At 44.5% G+C, this 15,048-nt stretch overlaps 1 protein-coding gene across 13 annotated transcripts in view; it reads right to left on the bottom strand.

Annotated features, from left to right (window-relative positions):
* The window catches only part of LOC125010244 (adhesion G protein-coupled receptor L2-like), a 122,446-nt gene that overhangs the window by 39,249 nt on the left and 68,149 nt on the right, over positions 1 to 15,048 (bottom strand). For 9 of the 13 annotated variants that reach the window (XM_047588672.1, XM_047588677.1, XM_047588678.1 and 6 more), the window contains 3 exons: positions 7,546 to 7,759; positions 2,781 to 2,890; positions 424 to 438 (listed from right to left, as the gene is read on the bottom strand). In XM_047588672.1, coding sequence (XP_047444628.1) covers positions 424 to 438; positions 2,781 to 2,890; positions 7,546 to 7,759 — 339 coding nt within the window. The remainder of the gene's footprint in view (positions 1 to 423; positions 439 to 2,780; positions 2,891 to 7,545; positions 7,760 to 15,048) is intronic. The other 4 variants (XM_047588673.1, XM_047588681.1, XM_047588683.1 and 1 more) reach the window with 1 other exon arrangement.

The raw sequence follows: 15,048 nt of genomic DNA, 5'->3' as shown, positions 1-15,048 counted from the left end.
ATCACTGCTATTTCACATCACGTGCTATGGGTGCAGCAGAAGTTGGGCCAAGCAAAATAAGACCGAGCCAAATAAGAATATATACACAACTAGTCATTCTTCAAGGGTTAACGCGGCGCTAAGCAAGAGTCCCTGGAACAAATCAACACCCAACAGTTGGTGTTTTCTTTCACATTGCGAGGAAAAAACTACGGCTGATGACCGTGGATGTCATTTGAAATTCTGCTCTGAAAAATCATTTGGACTCCATGGGTGCAAACAATCCTCCTATGGGGTTTAGCATTTGACAGGAGAGGCAATCAGGTGGGGGAGGAGGGAGGGGGGCGGGGAGGGGTGGGGTGGGAGACGTGAGGGGAGCTGTACTCAACACCACAGAACAAGGAGCCGAAGGAGGGGGAGGGAAGGACCGGACCACTCATTTACCTTTTTGCTCCACTTCTATTTCAGGCATTGGAAAAGAAAGCAAAAAAGAGTGCAAAAGGGAGAGAAAGGTTATCATGAGTCAACTACCAGGTACAAAGAGACGAATTAGTTGAAGGGCTTGACCACGAGATGAACCGCGGGGTAGCTTGGGGAGGAAGAGCTGGAGGGGAAAAAATAGTTTGTTAGTATAACGGCCTCTCATCCTGGGATATAAAAACAGACAAGTTATGACTAGAGACGAGCTATGTGCCCATGCTTTCCAGCGCATTAAACTTTTCATTCTTACCGTCTCTATCTGCCAACAATAAAACACACTGGCCACTGTAAAAGCAATATAAATCCCTCTAAGAAAAAAAAAAATGCTTCCCCTAAGTGGCAGAGGAGGAAAAAAAAAAAAAAAAAAATCTTAAAGCCCTCATCGTATTTAGACGGATAACGTTCTTAGAGAAACGGCGCAGGAATTATTTCTGGCATGTACTGACCAAGTGTGGAATTTGTTCAAACTTTCACGAACACAAATCAAAAGTCGACTCCGAAAAAAAACCTGCTCGCCCACACACGTAAAACATGACACGGTGCTAGTGTTACAGACCAAACTCTTAAATGAGCCAAAGAGAGCAACAGCACATGAGATGACTGATGAGCAGTCGCCCTGATATGGAGTTTCTTTAGACGGCCGTTGAAGCTGCGTATGCCGTGGCGGAGAGGAGGGAGAGGAGGAGGAGGAGGAGGAGGGGAGGAGGCTGCAGACAATATGTGAAAGATTGGAAGTTAAAAAACAAAGAAGAGAGAGCAAAGAGGTTAGTGTTGGGGGGGAGGGACGGGAGGGGGGGCAGGAGGTGAAAGGGAGGTCTGTTTAGAAGAAGAAGAAGAAAAAAGGGTGAATATTTCTGAAAATGTTTACATTTCATCAATTTAAATACTAAGTGCTTTCACAGGCAGGGTTGAAGCCGAGAGCCGCCTTTATAAACTATTCTAAAACACCCTTTTAAGGTAGATTAGCCTAAATCAGGCTGCACTGACAGTTGAAAATAGCGCAGGGCTTAACCAACTCTACAGTACATTTAATTAAACCGTTCTCACAATGGAAGACTAGAGAGGAGCACGGGAATATAGTTAATCTGAGAAAAGATGTCACTTAAAAGAAGCCAAAACACTCTTTAATATATTTCCATCGGATATTAGTTAACGCAGTGCACTAATGCAAAAGCAGTTCTTTGCTGAGAAGGATAGGAAATCTAATTAATGCAACAAAATTCGAATAAAGCATAGATTCCCTAGCGATGTGTTTTACTACTATTTGCCAGGAACTCTACCACCCAAATACAAGAGATGAAGTTTGGGAAAAAAAAAAAAAAACACTTTAAAGGGGGCTATTTGTTTAGCAGAGAGTAGTTCCAAAGAAAACTGCTCACAGCGAGGTCCGTGGATTATCTAGAGAGACAGCAACAAACTGTTTGGGAAAAAAAAAGATTTTGCAATTGAAATACTTCAAATTGGATTTTTCTTTTTTTTTTTACAATGTCGTGAGTCACCACAATCCACCAACCACAATTTTCTACCACCGAGGCATACGTCTCAGACAGACGCTGGGGACAGACAGAGTCATATAGCAAAAATAAACCCAGAATCGAATCTGCTCGGAAACTAGCGAATCATTCTGGACCGTTCCTTTGAATAATTTGCTTTTTTTTCCCCCCAGTATGACTAAATCTGAAAAAACATTGATTCAAATCATCTTACCTCAGCTACAACAATCAGTTCTGTTTTTAGTCATAGCCAATTGATTTTCGCTTCAACTTCAAACGATGCGAACGATTAGTTTAGGGTAAACTAAAAAGAAGTGTACTTTAGCTGTTTTACATTAATTAGCCAAAGCAGGGATGTTTGGCATTTCGCGTGGCAACAACGAGAGGAAGGGTGGACTACAATTTGAAAGAATGATGCCCAGATATTTCTAAACAAGAGCGAGGAGGAATGAATGCTGATGTTTAATTAATCCATGTATTTCGCAAGCTGGGAACCACATCCAAAACCTGCTATCAGGACCCAAATGGATCTCTTAAATAGGGTAAAATATATATATTAAATAGAGTTTGTATAGCTGGAATCCATTAGAGGTAATTGCGAAAATATGTTTTTCTCATAATTGGAGTGAACCGAACCTTTAAATGACTGCGCTGCATTATATTTCCACATAGCTCATTATTATTATTAATGTAACCCTCTCGTTCCAAATAGCTGGAAGTTTCGTCTGCAAGACAAACTGCGAGACGTTTGCAAATGAAGAGAGGGCCGCGGCCGCATAAATAACACACAACAAGATTTCAGTGTGAGAGTTGGATGGCGATACTTACTATAGGGAACACACTCATACTGGACCTCTAAGTACTTGTAGGTGCCAGGGCATGGATCAGGAAAGACATCAGAGCCAGTGACAACCACACACTGCGTACGGTTGTTGCACCTAGAAAGAAAAAGATTAACCAGAGATTTCATCATGACTACTCACAGCAAGGGCACGCCGCAAAGACAACATTTATAACACAAAGAGGGAGGGAAAAGTTCACAGTTACGGCTACACATGAAAACTGATGAAATCCCAGGCAGCACTGTCACATACGCATACTAGTTTAAACCTTGGCAGACAAAGAGAGGAATGAAAACATTAAGGACGGGTAGATGAATGGGATGCTATGAATGAGACGGTGAGAGAGCAGCTAAAGGCATGTTAGAAATTAGCGTCTTCGCGCCGCTATTGAAAGAGAGGACATTCATTAAAACACACGCGACAGGTGGCGATGACATGTGCTGGACCGGAATGGGGGGGCGGGGGGGTGGGAGGCCTCTAATGAAACAGAGCGTCCCCTCTGCATGTATGCAACAAACAAGACACTGAGACCGTGGCGCTCCTCTGAGAGGTTGTTTGCGTTCCGGTATGAAATGGTGTCCCTCTGTGAATTAAAAGCCCGATGTGTGACTCGCAAAAATGTGTGTTCGCAGATGTTTCTGGGTGCTAAAAAGGTTCAAGTAAAGAAGGAGAGGAGGAGGGGAGGGGAGGGTGGAGGGTTGGGGGGGGGGGGGGGGGGCAGCAGAGCACTGAGTTTGTTTAAATACTGTGTAGGGTGAAATTGGCTCCACTTCAATCAAGCTCTCTTGAGGCCAAGGGATTGAGAATAATGTCAGCAGTAACAGAGGCAAACGAGAGAAGAGAAAAAAACACAAAAAAACTGAGACCAAAATAGGACATTCAACAATTTGCAAGCTTGAGATTAATATTTCAAAAGGTAAGAAGGAGAAGACATGCAAGCCGGACATTCTACATTTCAACATTGGACACAGAACCATTAGACATACAAGAGGCTTTCTCTGCGAGCGTAAAATGGGATGCAGCCGCACAAAGCCGTGACGGTGCACATTTCACTAAACCGGACACTAAAGTAATTAATACAAAGGTAAATGTATGTGCGGCGCTCTAAATCCGCACAGTCTCTAAAACCCCCTCTCTCTCTTGAAACGAACAGATTTCTAACCATTATATATATATATTTATACATGTGAATGAAAATCCATTACGGAGTTAGCAAACAACATCGTCGGCGAAGGTTTTCCGACGTCGGTGACAATACGCTGCCAGCTGCACTTAAGAGGTCTACTCTTGTGGCTCCGCCGCGGCGAATGCTCAGGAGAGCTGCTCCGAGGGAGAAGGGTCACTGCACCAAAAATGTGAAGTGACTGACTGACAGCAGCCGAGAGCGACGCAATCTCCTCAAATGTGCACCGCCGCAGCTCACGGTGGCGCATAACCGCGTTTCATGTTATCAATTTGCCGTGGCGGCGCCTTTCATTCGGCGCAGATTAAGGTTCGGCACGCGAAATCCACTCACTTGCCACTTCATTGGGTACAGTAGTGAAAACAAAATGCGTTCTAATACAACAGTCCTGCAGCGAGTCTACAGCTTAGTGGAGGTTATTGTGTTGGGCATTTGTTTAAAATAACTAAGAGAGCGGATTCAGCTGTGTTTTCATTCTGGAGGCTGCGGTTTGCAGAACTATTCATTTGCGCCGCGCTGTACCGACACGTTTCTATTATTTTGACAACCCCATTGTCGTCAGTGGGCGAGGCTGGATACCAGAAACGTTTTAAGAGTTTAATTCAGTCCAGTTTAAAAGCGCCGCAAACTACATCCTCCAGAATTATCCAACAGTTCAGTTACCAGCTTTGTGGTTTAAACACACACCGATCGGGCATAACATTATGACCACTTTCACTCATTTGACTTTGACTCATCAGAGAATGGACACGGGCCTTCTGAGGGTGTCCTGTGGTGTCTGGTAACAGAATGGTGTTAGTCGGGTCCTACTTTGGGTCCTATGGGGCATGTTCTTCATGTTTTTTGAGTTGACTCCATTACTATGGGGTGTCTGGTCTGGTCTGGTCTGGCCTAGGTGGGTGGTGCATTTCTAAGTACATCCACATGAACACCAGGTCCAAAACTTTCCAAGCAGAACATTGAATTGTAACAAGATATTCGCTACTAGTGAACCAAGTGCATATAATGCTATGATGATGATTTAAGAAGACGGATTTTATTTCTTTTCAGGTTAATTCCAGACAAGCTGGCGATACAACACTGATACATTAGCACCTGCTTAAAGTGCCATTTAGCTGTTGCCCATTTGCACAATACGTTCTGGCAACCCTCATGAACACTTGCTCTCCTTTTAGCTCTGATTTTGGTCTCTACCAACTCCAGGGGGAAATATTTGTGTGCGTCAGAGGATCAATGTTTCACTGAGTTGTCTGATGCAGACAGTTGTCTACTGTTGCCGAGTGTACAGTCAGTCTGATGACAGCTGAGAGATTGAATCAAAACATTTAAAGCTGCAGGCGGAGAAACCAAAGAATTGAGTTAAAAGACGATGGAGCGCTTTGCTGAACCGAGGAAAAAAAAAATCTTTGTGTGTTAGAAGGAAAACCTTTAAATATTTACACATTATCATTTAATCCGTTTTTGGTACAAATTATTCACCAGTGCACCTTTAAGTAAACATCTCAATACTTCTTCCTGCTCTTTACTCCCAGTTCCTTTCAAGCTGCAAGAATTCACTGTGGTATTTATTCTAGTGTAATTTTTAGATGTTCCTCAATCGGAGAGACGGGGAGGTGTTGTTGCTAAGCGCTCTGACAGCCTTCCTCTGTCTTAAACTGCAGCACAAAACTACTGCATGTGAGGTGTCTGAATCCTTCTTGCGTTCTACCGAAGAGCTTCACCTTTGACCAGGTAAAAGATTTATTCTGTTTGTTTTACCGGGTCAGGGAATAGGTGGCCGTTGATACAAGGGTAATGGAAGTCAGCAAAGCAGCCGTATTTAGATGATTTTTTTTTTGTGTGTGTGGTTGTGTGTTTGAATACCTTTTGTGCGTGCATGGAGGGAAAGCAAGTGGAGAGAAAGGTCAGACATGGCGTCCATTTACAGTACATCTCTCAGGGAATGATCACCTGAATATTAAACAGGCCCCACTAACCTCAGGTTCCTCCAGTTCCTTCATACATCTTTTATCCAGCTGCTTTTTTTTTTTTTTTTTTCTTCAACAACCAAACATTTTACTTGACAAAACACTCTGATGTAGACGCCGAAAATAAGGCTATTTGATTCCTGTCTCGTTGTTTTTGTTGTGAAAAACAGGCTGCTGAATAGTTTCTGTCGCAATTTTCAGACCAAGAAAACTGCCACTCCGAGCAGCAGACGTCCCACTGTTTCTATCTCCCCAATCTCGCCTAATATGTTTGTTTATCCGTCTTTGGCGCTACCGCCTTTTGTTAATCTTGACAACATCGGCGCGGGCGCTCTGTCTTAATGTGACGCAGTTTAAATGCCCTTGTTCTAGCTCGCAGCGCACCGACGCAGGACTGATTCAGGGTCTCCCAAAGCTTTGTGACTAGCTTTAACGTCCCTGGTTATCACATCAACTTTAATTACGGTCAGGAGCCCATTTCCTCTGATCTGAATCATTAGAATAATTCTGGTTAAGGGCTCGTGGCGCAGACTCTTCTGCAAAAGCTTTCACTCGCACGCTGCCTCCAGGGAATCTTTGACGGAGATAAGTTTGAAGTGTGGCTCCGGCAAGTGGGAGTCTAACTTGTCAACAGATGTGGCGCACGATATAGCAGGTTGCAGTTAAACCGAGGGGCATGGACACTGTCAGCGGCGCGTTACTGTATGAGCGTGCTCAGGAGCGCGGTGTAAATTTAGACAGACAGGAATCAAGTCAGCAGGACTTGATCTATTCCTGAAAATATTTTGCAGTGCCGCATCTCATGGGAGTAAACACAGGGCGAGAGTGAAGCGGGGAAAATCCCAAAAGGTCTGAGATGGTGGGCGAGGATGCTCAGATGCTAGTTTAAGGCGGGGGCACGTTAGGACACATCAGTACATTTAAAGCTGAACTGTGTTCGTTACTATTTATGAATAGTGCATCCAGTGCCCTTTAAAAAATACACACACCTCTAGGGGTAAGCAGCAGCCGAGTGAAGTGTTGCTGTTGCTGTCGTCTGACAGCGAGGCAGCATCCTGTGAGAGGGTAACCAGGATAAAAGGCATGGTGATGGGCAGCGCTCACTACCTGAGGCAAAGCCACTTCAATGCACTACAAGTGTTTGAACAAAGCGAGCCCAATGTTCCAGATAGGGAATTAAGAGGGTGTTCATGTGACTCGCGTTCCCTCTGAGCTACGCTGATTATGACTCAAACAGAAGCAACGGCGTGCGGCTGGCGCGAAGGTCTCCGCCGCACGGATGTCGATTCCTGCCCGTCAAGAATTAATCTGCGCCCCAGTTTTTTTCAAAATTTCAAATGCCACCTACATAATCTAGTCAATGAAGGGATAAATACAATTTAAAAGGTGTGAGATGTCGATTAATTATCCGACACGTAGGTGGCTGCGCGGGCCCAGCGGTAATTTAAACAGTTCTTTTGTCTGCAGAGATGAGAGAAAAAACAAAAAAAAAAGAAGCAAAAGAAAAAAGAAAAGCAAAAAGAAATCCTGGTCCGTACTTTCCCTCCTCAGCTCCTGGTTATGTTTGTGAAATAAGATCCCCCTTCTCCCCAGAGTTTTACCTTTGTGATATAATCTTATAGGCATCGGGGAGGTAGCAGTTGACATTCTCCATCTGGAACGGGTCAGCGTCGCAGATCTTGTCGTCGGTTCGGCCGTAGTTGGCTGTCTCAATCATGATGACATCACTCCCCGGGCAGCGGAGATCGATTGCATATCCTTCGCATGAGAGCTCTCTCCTGACCAGCCCGAAAGGCAAGGCCGCGCGGCTGAAGCCTGACAGAGGGTGAGACGCACAGACAGACAAAGAAGAAACTTAGAGAACCTTTTTTTTTTTTTTTTTTTTTTTTGAATGAATGAATTAAAGGGGTCACTGCTTCAATACAATAAGACCACACATCTTGAGGCAAAAATCCGCTGGCACAAAAATAAATAGGCAACAGCAGTCCAATGTTTACCACAGTTTTAAACAGACGGGGGCCATTACACGCGATAAAGGAATGGGGAAAGACGAAACAATTCCTCTCCCCATCTCTCTGCGGTCTTGGCTGTTGGCTAAGACGTCGGGCCTTGAGTCAGCGGAGACCAATGGTAACCTCATAAATTCTTGAGCAAATACAGGGGCTACAGTGCATCACGAAGGCGTCCACCTATAGAGCACATCCGCCGCAGAGCCAAACCTATGTGGACCGAGAACAGTTTGTCTTGCAGTTGTACGACCCCGCTAATTTTTTGCTTTACTTGCTCTGCAAAGAAAGACAGAGAAAAGGCCGAATCCCGGCAGAACGGAGAGTAATATAATCCATTTTGCAGTGCCGGCGATCAAACAGGGGACAGTCTGGAGTCCGCACAGGAGGAAAAATCTATAGATGGAACACAGCAGATGGGCGCGGCGCCAAATAGCTCTACTTTAGGGGATAACTGAGTATTTCGCTCAAATCTGTGCTCCCTTTCAAAAAAAACGAGGGTTGGAACAGGTTACTGCCTCTGTATTTCCTTTTGGTAAGTAATAAAATGTCATGTCCACAAAAAGAGCAGAACTACAGACATGACGATTTGCAGAGAAGAAACAACTAAAGGAAAAAAAATGAGAGAGGAATCCATTATCTGAGGTTTAAACGATCCACACTAAAAAAAAAAAAAAACACACGCACACACACTGCCTGCAATTCTGAGAAAACAATTAGGTAAAATCTGAGCAGAACATGGAAATGTGTTCCATTTAAGAAGTGCAAGCAGAGCGCTGCATGAACTGTCAATAATCGCTGTTGTTTGCAGCAATGGTGGGCCCCTGAGGGGGCAGCTACCATTTGTATTTTCTGCACTGCTCTCTCCTAATTAGCCCTCCTTTCAGCCTGTTACCTTTTCCGTGCTCCCATTGGCTCCCAAGCATTGTCATGTACTAACACTTACCACCCCGGGTTCACTTTGCCCCCTCACTCTAATTATCCTCACACTTTTGACAGTCAGGGCCTGATGCAATTAGTATTGTTTGAACCGCTCAAAGCTGAAGTGATTCCGGCTTGAAATTCCTACCCTTAAACCCCGACCCACATGTCTGCTAGTCATTTCAGCCTGCTGTGCCTGGCTCGGTTATAATGATATTCCATGTCAGTCTGCACATGTCACACCGGCAAACAGAAAGAAATAACATCTGCAAAACACACACTGTCGAGAATATAATGTTAAAGTCATTGTATATTAGGAGAAGCTATTGCACACGCTAGTAGTGGTAGCAGGGGAACACAATATGAAGCTAATGGTATAAATTCTCTGGCATTCGGCCACTAGACATTTCATTATAATACCATGATCTATCTAATGGCCAGTAGATTCTGCTTAGCCGGACTGTTTATCACCTCATTAGCAGACGTCAGTGTAGCCGAACCATAAATGGAGGGCTGCGGGGTCACTCCATCTTTTCCAATAACCACTACAATTACCCAAACCTTTCAGAAAACCTGTCCTGAACGGCGGATGATAAAACGCAGAGAAGTCGGCGGCTTTACTGCAAAGACTAATGATTGTTCCGCCTGCCATTGCTCATGGAAGGACTGACGGGTTTATCACGACAGCTAGAGAGTACAGACAGAAAGAATGCATTTCATGGGGTTTTAAAGTTCTGGGCAGGCAGACTGTCTTCTGGCTGAAACACCCTCGCGGACACGACATCTGCCTTTTTTAACCTCCTGCCTTTGGCTGTCCACCGACTACTAGCAATCTTTAACACCGCTAAGGCATGATGGCATGCTGATGTCAACAGATCCTGAGCAATTGATGTGGCTTGTGCCTTCCTGGTCTCCTCTCTCGCCTGTATAGATCTTTTTGTTAACAGGCTAGCCCGACATCAATTAGGGGAAGGACCTCAACTGCACCGGTGGCCTCAAGAACAAATTGCTTCTTCTCTAAACTGTGGATAGTCTCAGTCTCATTAATGACCATCTTGTCAACTTGTACTGGGCATGTAATGACAAATCTTCCTACATGTTAATATATATATTTAGAGAGAGAGAGAGAGAGAAGTTTTTTTTTCAGCTTTTAGTAGTAAGAGAAGTGAATTCAATATATTTTTGGTCGACTTAACTGGATGTTGCTTAAGGTCTAAGGATTTAAGCGCAGCTAAGGAGGAAAAACCTTGGGAAAACAAAGGTTTCGGAAAGTCTGCATTCTCCAGTGTTGATTTTTTCGGTTTAAACAAGTTTTACGGGATTTTGGAAAGAGGGGAAGATTGTTTGTGTGCACAAATGTCAACGTCTTAGAGTGGTATGAAGAGCTTTTCATCTCGCGTTCTGTGCTTTGTTTGACTGTTCAACTTTGCAGCAGTTGAATATTGCGACAGAAGGGCACCAGCTGCAGGGAAAACGGTGTCAAGAAAACTGCAGGGAAAAATCCATAACACAAACCCTGTGCGTGTGTGTGTGCGCGCGCGCAGGGAGAGAATGGGGTGTTCTCTCGTCGTATGTGTACCTCAGATTACCATCAAATTAGAAAAAATAAATAAATCTGGGAACGAACTGAGAAATGCTTTATATAGAACATCTAGTCGAATCGCCATGGTAACCACTTTGACTTAGCTATAATTGGCTGTGATCCCTATTCCTGGCCTTGTTGACATGAAGCCTTATCATGCATTCTGGTCAGCGAGTGACTGCGAGGAAAGTAGCTTTTCAGATTCCTCCCTCTGACCTGCGAGCTAAGCCGTCTATTGAGCTCGGGAGAGCAAAGCAAGGGCTGGGCCCGCTACGCAACGTGTTGCATTCTGGGAGGTTTTTTTTTGCTTTTTTTTTTTTTGCTTTTGCTTCGTCTCCAGTTGGCTGCCTAAAATTCACCGGTGACAATCCCACCTCATAATACATATTTTGTTTTCTATCAACACCCTTGAAATTGGAAGTGGCTCTGTGGCTCAGAGGGGGTGCACCTGAAACCATCCACTGAGCTACACTCTGTGGCTTTTAAAACCCAGGAGATGAAACAAAAAGATAATGGAGGTTTGGTGTCGCGGTATTGCCATTTGGCAAGCGGCAGACCACAACACGCATGTTCAGGGTCTCTTTCTTACAGATCTGTGTGTTTGCTCTCTCTTAAGAGCGTGGTGGAGGCCAACCTTTAACCCCTCAGACTCCGCGGCATCTGAACATCAGACGGTGGGAGAAAATACTGAAGGAATGTTCGATAAAAAAGAAGTGGGCCACATTCGGAGGGGAGACAGAGTGGCGAGGGCTGGCACATACAGGGAGCAAAGGCGTTGGTTGACGCTTGTCATCCTCTATTAAGGTTCCTTTGATTGGCCTTTGTGGTCCTGGAAACGGCAAACAGCTGCATGCAAATGGTCCTGTTTCCCCAAGGCTGGCCCCCATTGTTCTGGGCTTCGGTTTGACAGGGACGCTTTCTCTGCAGCATAAAGGAGGGTGTAGCCTTTAGTCAAATAAGAGTGCCCCCACCGTGGTCACAGCAGGAGTACTTCAAGATTGTTTGTCTTTTTATGTTGTTTTATTCCTGATACTACTGGTAGCCAACATGTTTGGAAGAAAGACCAAATCTAAGAGTCAAGCTTTTTCTTCCAGCAGCGGGAGATGCCTCCATAATCCAATATCCGGAGTGACCTTACAGAATGTTTTGCTTGGGTGGAGTAAAGACTTTGAATGGGAATTCATAAATATGAAAAACTTTGAATTCTCAATAGCAGGCGGCGAAGCTCAATCAGTGTTTTTCCAGCCTCTTTGTTCTTGACTGAACTATTTCTAATCAGTTTAGTAGAACTTTGTGATTGTCGGCCAAGGAGGAAGAAAATGAGCTCAGAAAATAGGAAAAATCAAGAGACCACTGCGGTAAACCATTTACAGCTTAAATAAAAGACAAATACAGTTCTCTGTTTACGCACATGCCTTTAATCTGACAAAACCAGAAGCTTGGACTTATTCAGCTCGCACCGCACAAAGACGGCACGCGAAAATTCGACATCCCTAAATTTGTAAGGCTGCCGCTGCCTAAATTGCTCACAAATGCAGAACATGACCGCCCGTCAGACGCGAGAGACACATGCCGCGGTGGGCGCGAGGTGGGAGATGAGAAAGGAGATTTGGGATTCGCGAAGTAACACCTGCTTTTCAAATACGGCCGACACCCCGAGAACTCTTCGCTGCGCCACAGCAGCTCTTATTTCTTTTCAACTGTCGAAATGCAGCGAAACACTGAAAATCAAGTTGGACATACGGCACCGCTCCCCGTGACACTTTAATCCTGCTCTGGTCCACCTTGCTGGGAACTGTTTCTAAAGACAGTGTCAGACAAGACCACAAACCCTGGGGCTACAGTCGCCTTTCCCAGACAACTGCTATCAGACACTCCTGATTCCGATATAAGTATTCTAAAATAGAAACTGGCAATATAGGACTGAGTCCATTTGTGGTTAGACGAAGCGCTCCGAGTCATATCCCTTTTCTCCTTAGCGATACATGAATTCAACATCACATTCCAAAGCCACGATCTGTATCCACGGCCACTTCTCTAGTTCATCATCTAAATGTTTTCTTGGCTTGCGGGGGAAAAAAAAAAAAAAAAAAAAAACTATATTGAGGAGGAGGAGTAAATCACATGCCTCGTGTTGACGCATGTCTCGTTGAAGGGGTTTAAGGAGATGGATTTGTCATAATGCCGAGGCTGAGTGTGACAGAACCGCGCTGCCGCCTCTTAACTCCTCAGGTGGGTCCATTTAGAGAAGGCTAGATCTTATCACGCCAGATGCACCCATGTAATATTTCCTCTGTTAGCGGAGCGGCGAAACCTTAAATGGAAAATCTGTATTTTCGCTCTATTTTTTCCATTCGCAGCGCTCGTTCTGACGACTGTTTGGCAAAATTTGCACAGTCCCTCCGTCGCCGTGAAGATTTACGAAATGCAGCTCGTGCAAAAAAATATATATCTGCACGAGCATCCCAAAGATTTTTAATATTGTAAGTGAATATGTTCATCATTTCAGAACATATTTCCTTTCCTCGAGTTAGATTAGACCCTACGGTGTGTTTTGTAAACCGCTATAAAGCTCTGAAGACTCTCCCTACTTAGCTTAATTAGCACATAGCCCGAAAAACAAGTTGTCCTGGTCTGTCCTACAACAACATCTGCCTGCTTTTAAGAACATGGAAGTTCATCGGCTAAAACAAACCGTTTCAATTGTTAAATCCATGTGGGAAAATGAGTATTTTCTGCCTGCACCTGCCCGACAAATATGCTGCATTCCTGTCTTGTTTGCTTCCCGAGCCAGATGGTTAACTACCACAGCTAATCCGAGGAGATACTTTCTGTGTCTCTGTTGGACTCTAAACCTCAAGCGTTTGAAAAGATTTAAGTGTATTTGGAAAGCTTTCTGGGCCTTGCCCCGCTTGCCACAAGTTGTTTTGCTAGAGTTGTGTTTTCTAAATCTTTACAGCTTAGTGGCAAACACAAATTTAGCCTCGCAAAGTTTAAAACCATCGCCATTATGCGAGATTTAAAAATACCGGAATCTTCCTTTAAATACGCAGGAGCCTTTATAAAGCGCCGTAACGTTCTCTCGACGTACGCGAGGCACTTGAGATGCACGGGACGCTTTATTTTGATGTTGCAGGAGTCACTCACTGTGCGAGCGCGCGGAGCACACACAGTGTTTAAGTTTGGCCACAAGTGATGCAGAGTCGACACGGTGGATTATTTCGCCTCTCCAGAAGAGCAGGCTCAGCTGCACAAGACTGCAGATGAAGAATTTCTCCCATGGGATGAAGAACTAAAGAAAAAAAAAATCCATGGAAAAGAAAGCTATAATGACTGTGTCTTAATTTGGCCAAGAAAGTCGGGGTTTTCTCTCCCGTCGATGGGTAGGATGATCCCTGACCCCGTGGGCCACATCAAAGCAAAGCAGCACGGGAACAGGCACGCATCATTATATTACTAATACATACGATCTTCAAGAGGTCAGTATTAATATAAGTCATGACAGGAATAACTCACTGCAAGAGACATTGCTAGGTGTGATGTCTTTTGTCTGGTTTATGGACACATCCCTCAGATTAAAGGAAAGTATAATGCGACACCTTGCACGATCCACTGAGAAAAAAACGCCTTTTCATAAAGATACAAATATCTGCCACAGAGGCTAAACATTTAGAAGAAAAAAAAAATCGTTTGATTTGAGAGACGAGAAAAAGAAAAATTATATGCTCCAGGGAGAGTGTCACTTTGACAGAATTAGTTCAGAGCTTGTTCAATATCTAACATATTGTTGCATCTCTTCAGTGGAGTTGATGAAACACACAGAAAGAGGTGAGCTAAAGCATCTCTCCCAGGTGTAGCACGGGTCTAGTTTCACAGGTTTGATCTAACCTGAGTGATGCTTAGCTCCCGTCAAAGCCCATATTTTAACCCTGCACTTAAACCCCAGCTGGATTTCCCAGTCAAAAAAAAAAAAAACGTCTTGGAATAAGTCAGGTGCCTCCCCGGGGGAGAGGATAGAGAGGAAGAAAGAGGAGGATGAAGCAGAGAAAAAACGAGGAGGATGTGGGTTTGTCTTCATCACATGCTCGTGTCTCTGTTCTCGTTTGCTGGGGCAGAAACTCCCCGTTTCGCCCCTCCTAAACAACCCGCTCCTCCCTCCCTCCCTCACCCCGCTCGTACGGAGCAGAGGCCGGGAGCCTCAGTGTTCGGTACGTCACACAGCCAGGGTGTCAGGAGGAGCTGCATCTGGAACACGGATTTCATGAATAATGAGCCGGAAAATACAACAATGAACAGGGACAGAGATCAAGGCTTTGAGACGATAATGAACAGGCAATATTGATAAGAGACGCGGGCTTTATCTTCATTCAGAAGAACCGCAGTAGCCTTTATCGCTGTTACTGGTTGCGAGTCCAGTTCAGTCATTTCGTGTCTATAAACAAACCCTCTTACGGTGAAGTGGATGCAGTTTTTCCTCTCGTCTTTGCATGAAATTTCTGTCCTCCATCCCAACGCAAGAATCTTGTTTTGCTCCTTTTTCCTCGGACATGTGTTTTTCATCTGGCACACATGTCATTGCATATTAAAATTAAAAT

The sequence above is a fragment of the Mugil cephalus genome, chromosome 7 (genome assembly GCF_022458985.1).
Source record: "Mugil cephalus isolate CIBA_MC_2020 chromosome 7, CIBA_Mcephalus_1.1, whole genome shotgun sequence".
Classification (NCBI taxonomy): Eukaryota; Metazoa; Chordata; class Actinopteri; order Mugiliformes; family Mugilidae; genus Mugil; species Mugil cephalus.
This window is presented reverse-complemented; position numbering and strand designations above follow the sequence as displayed.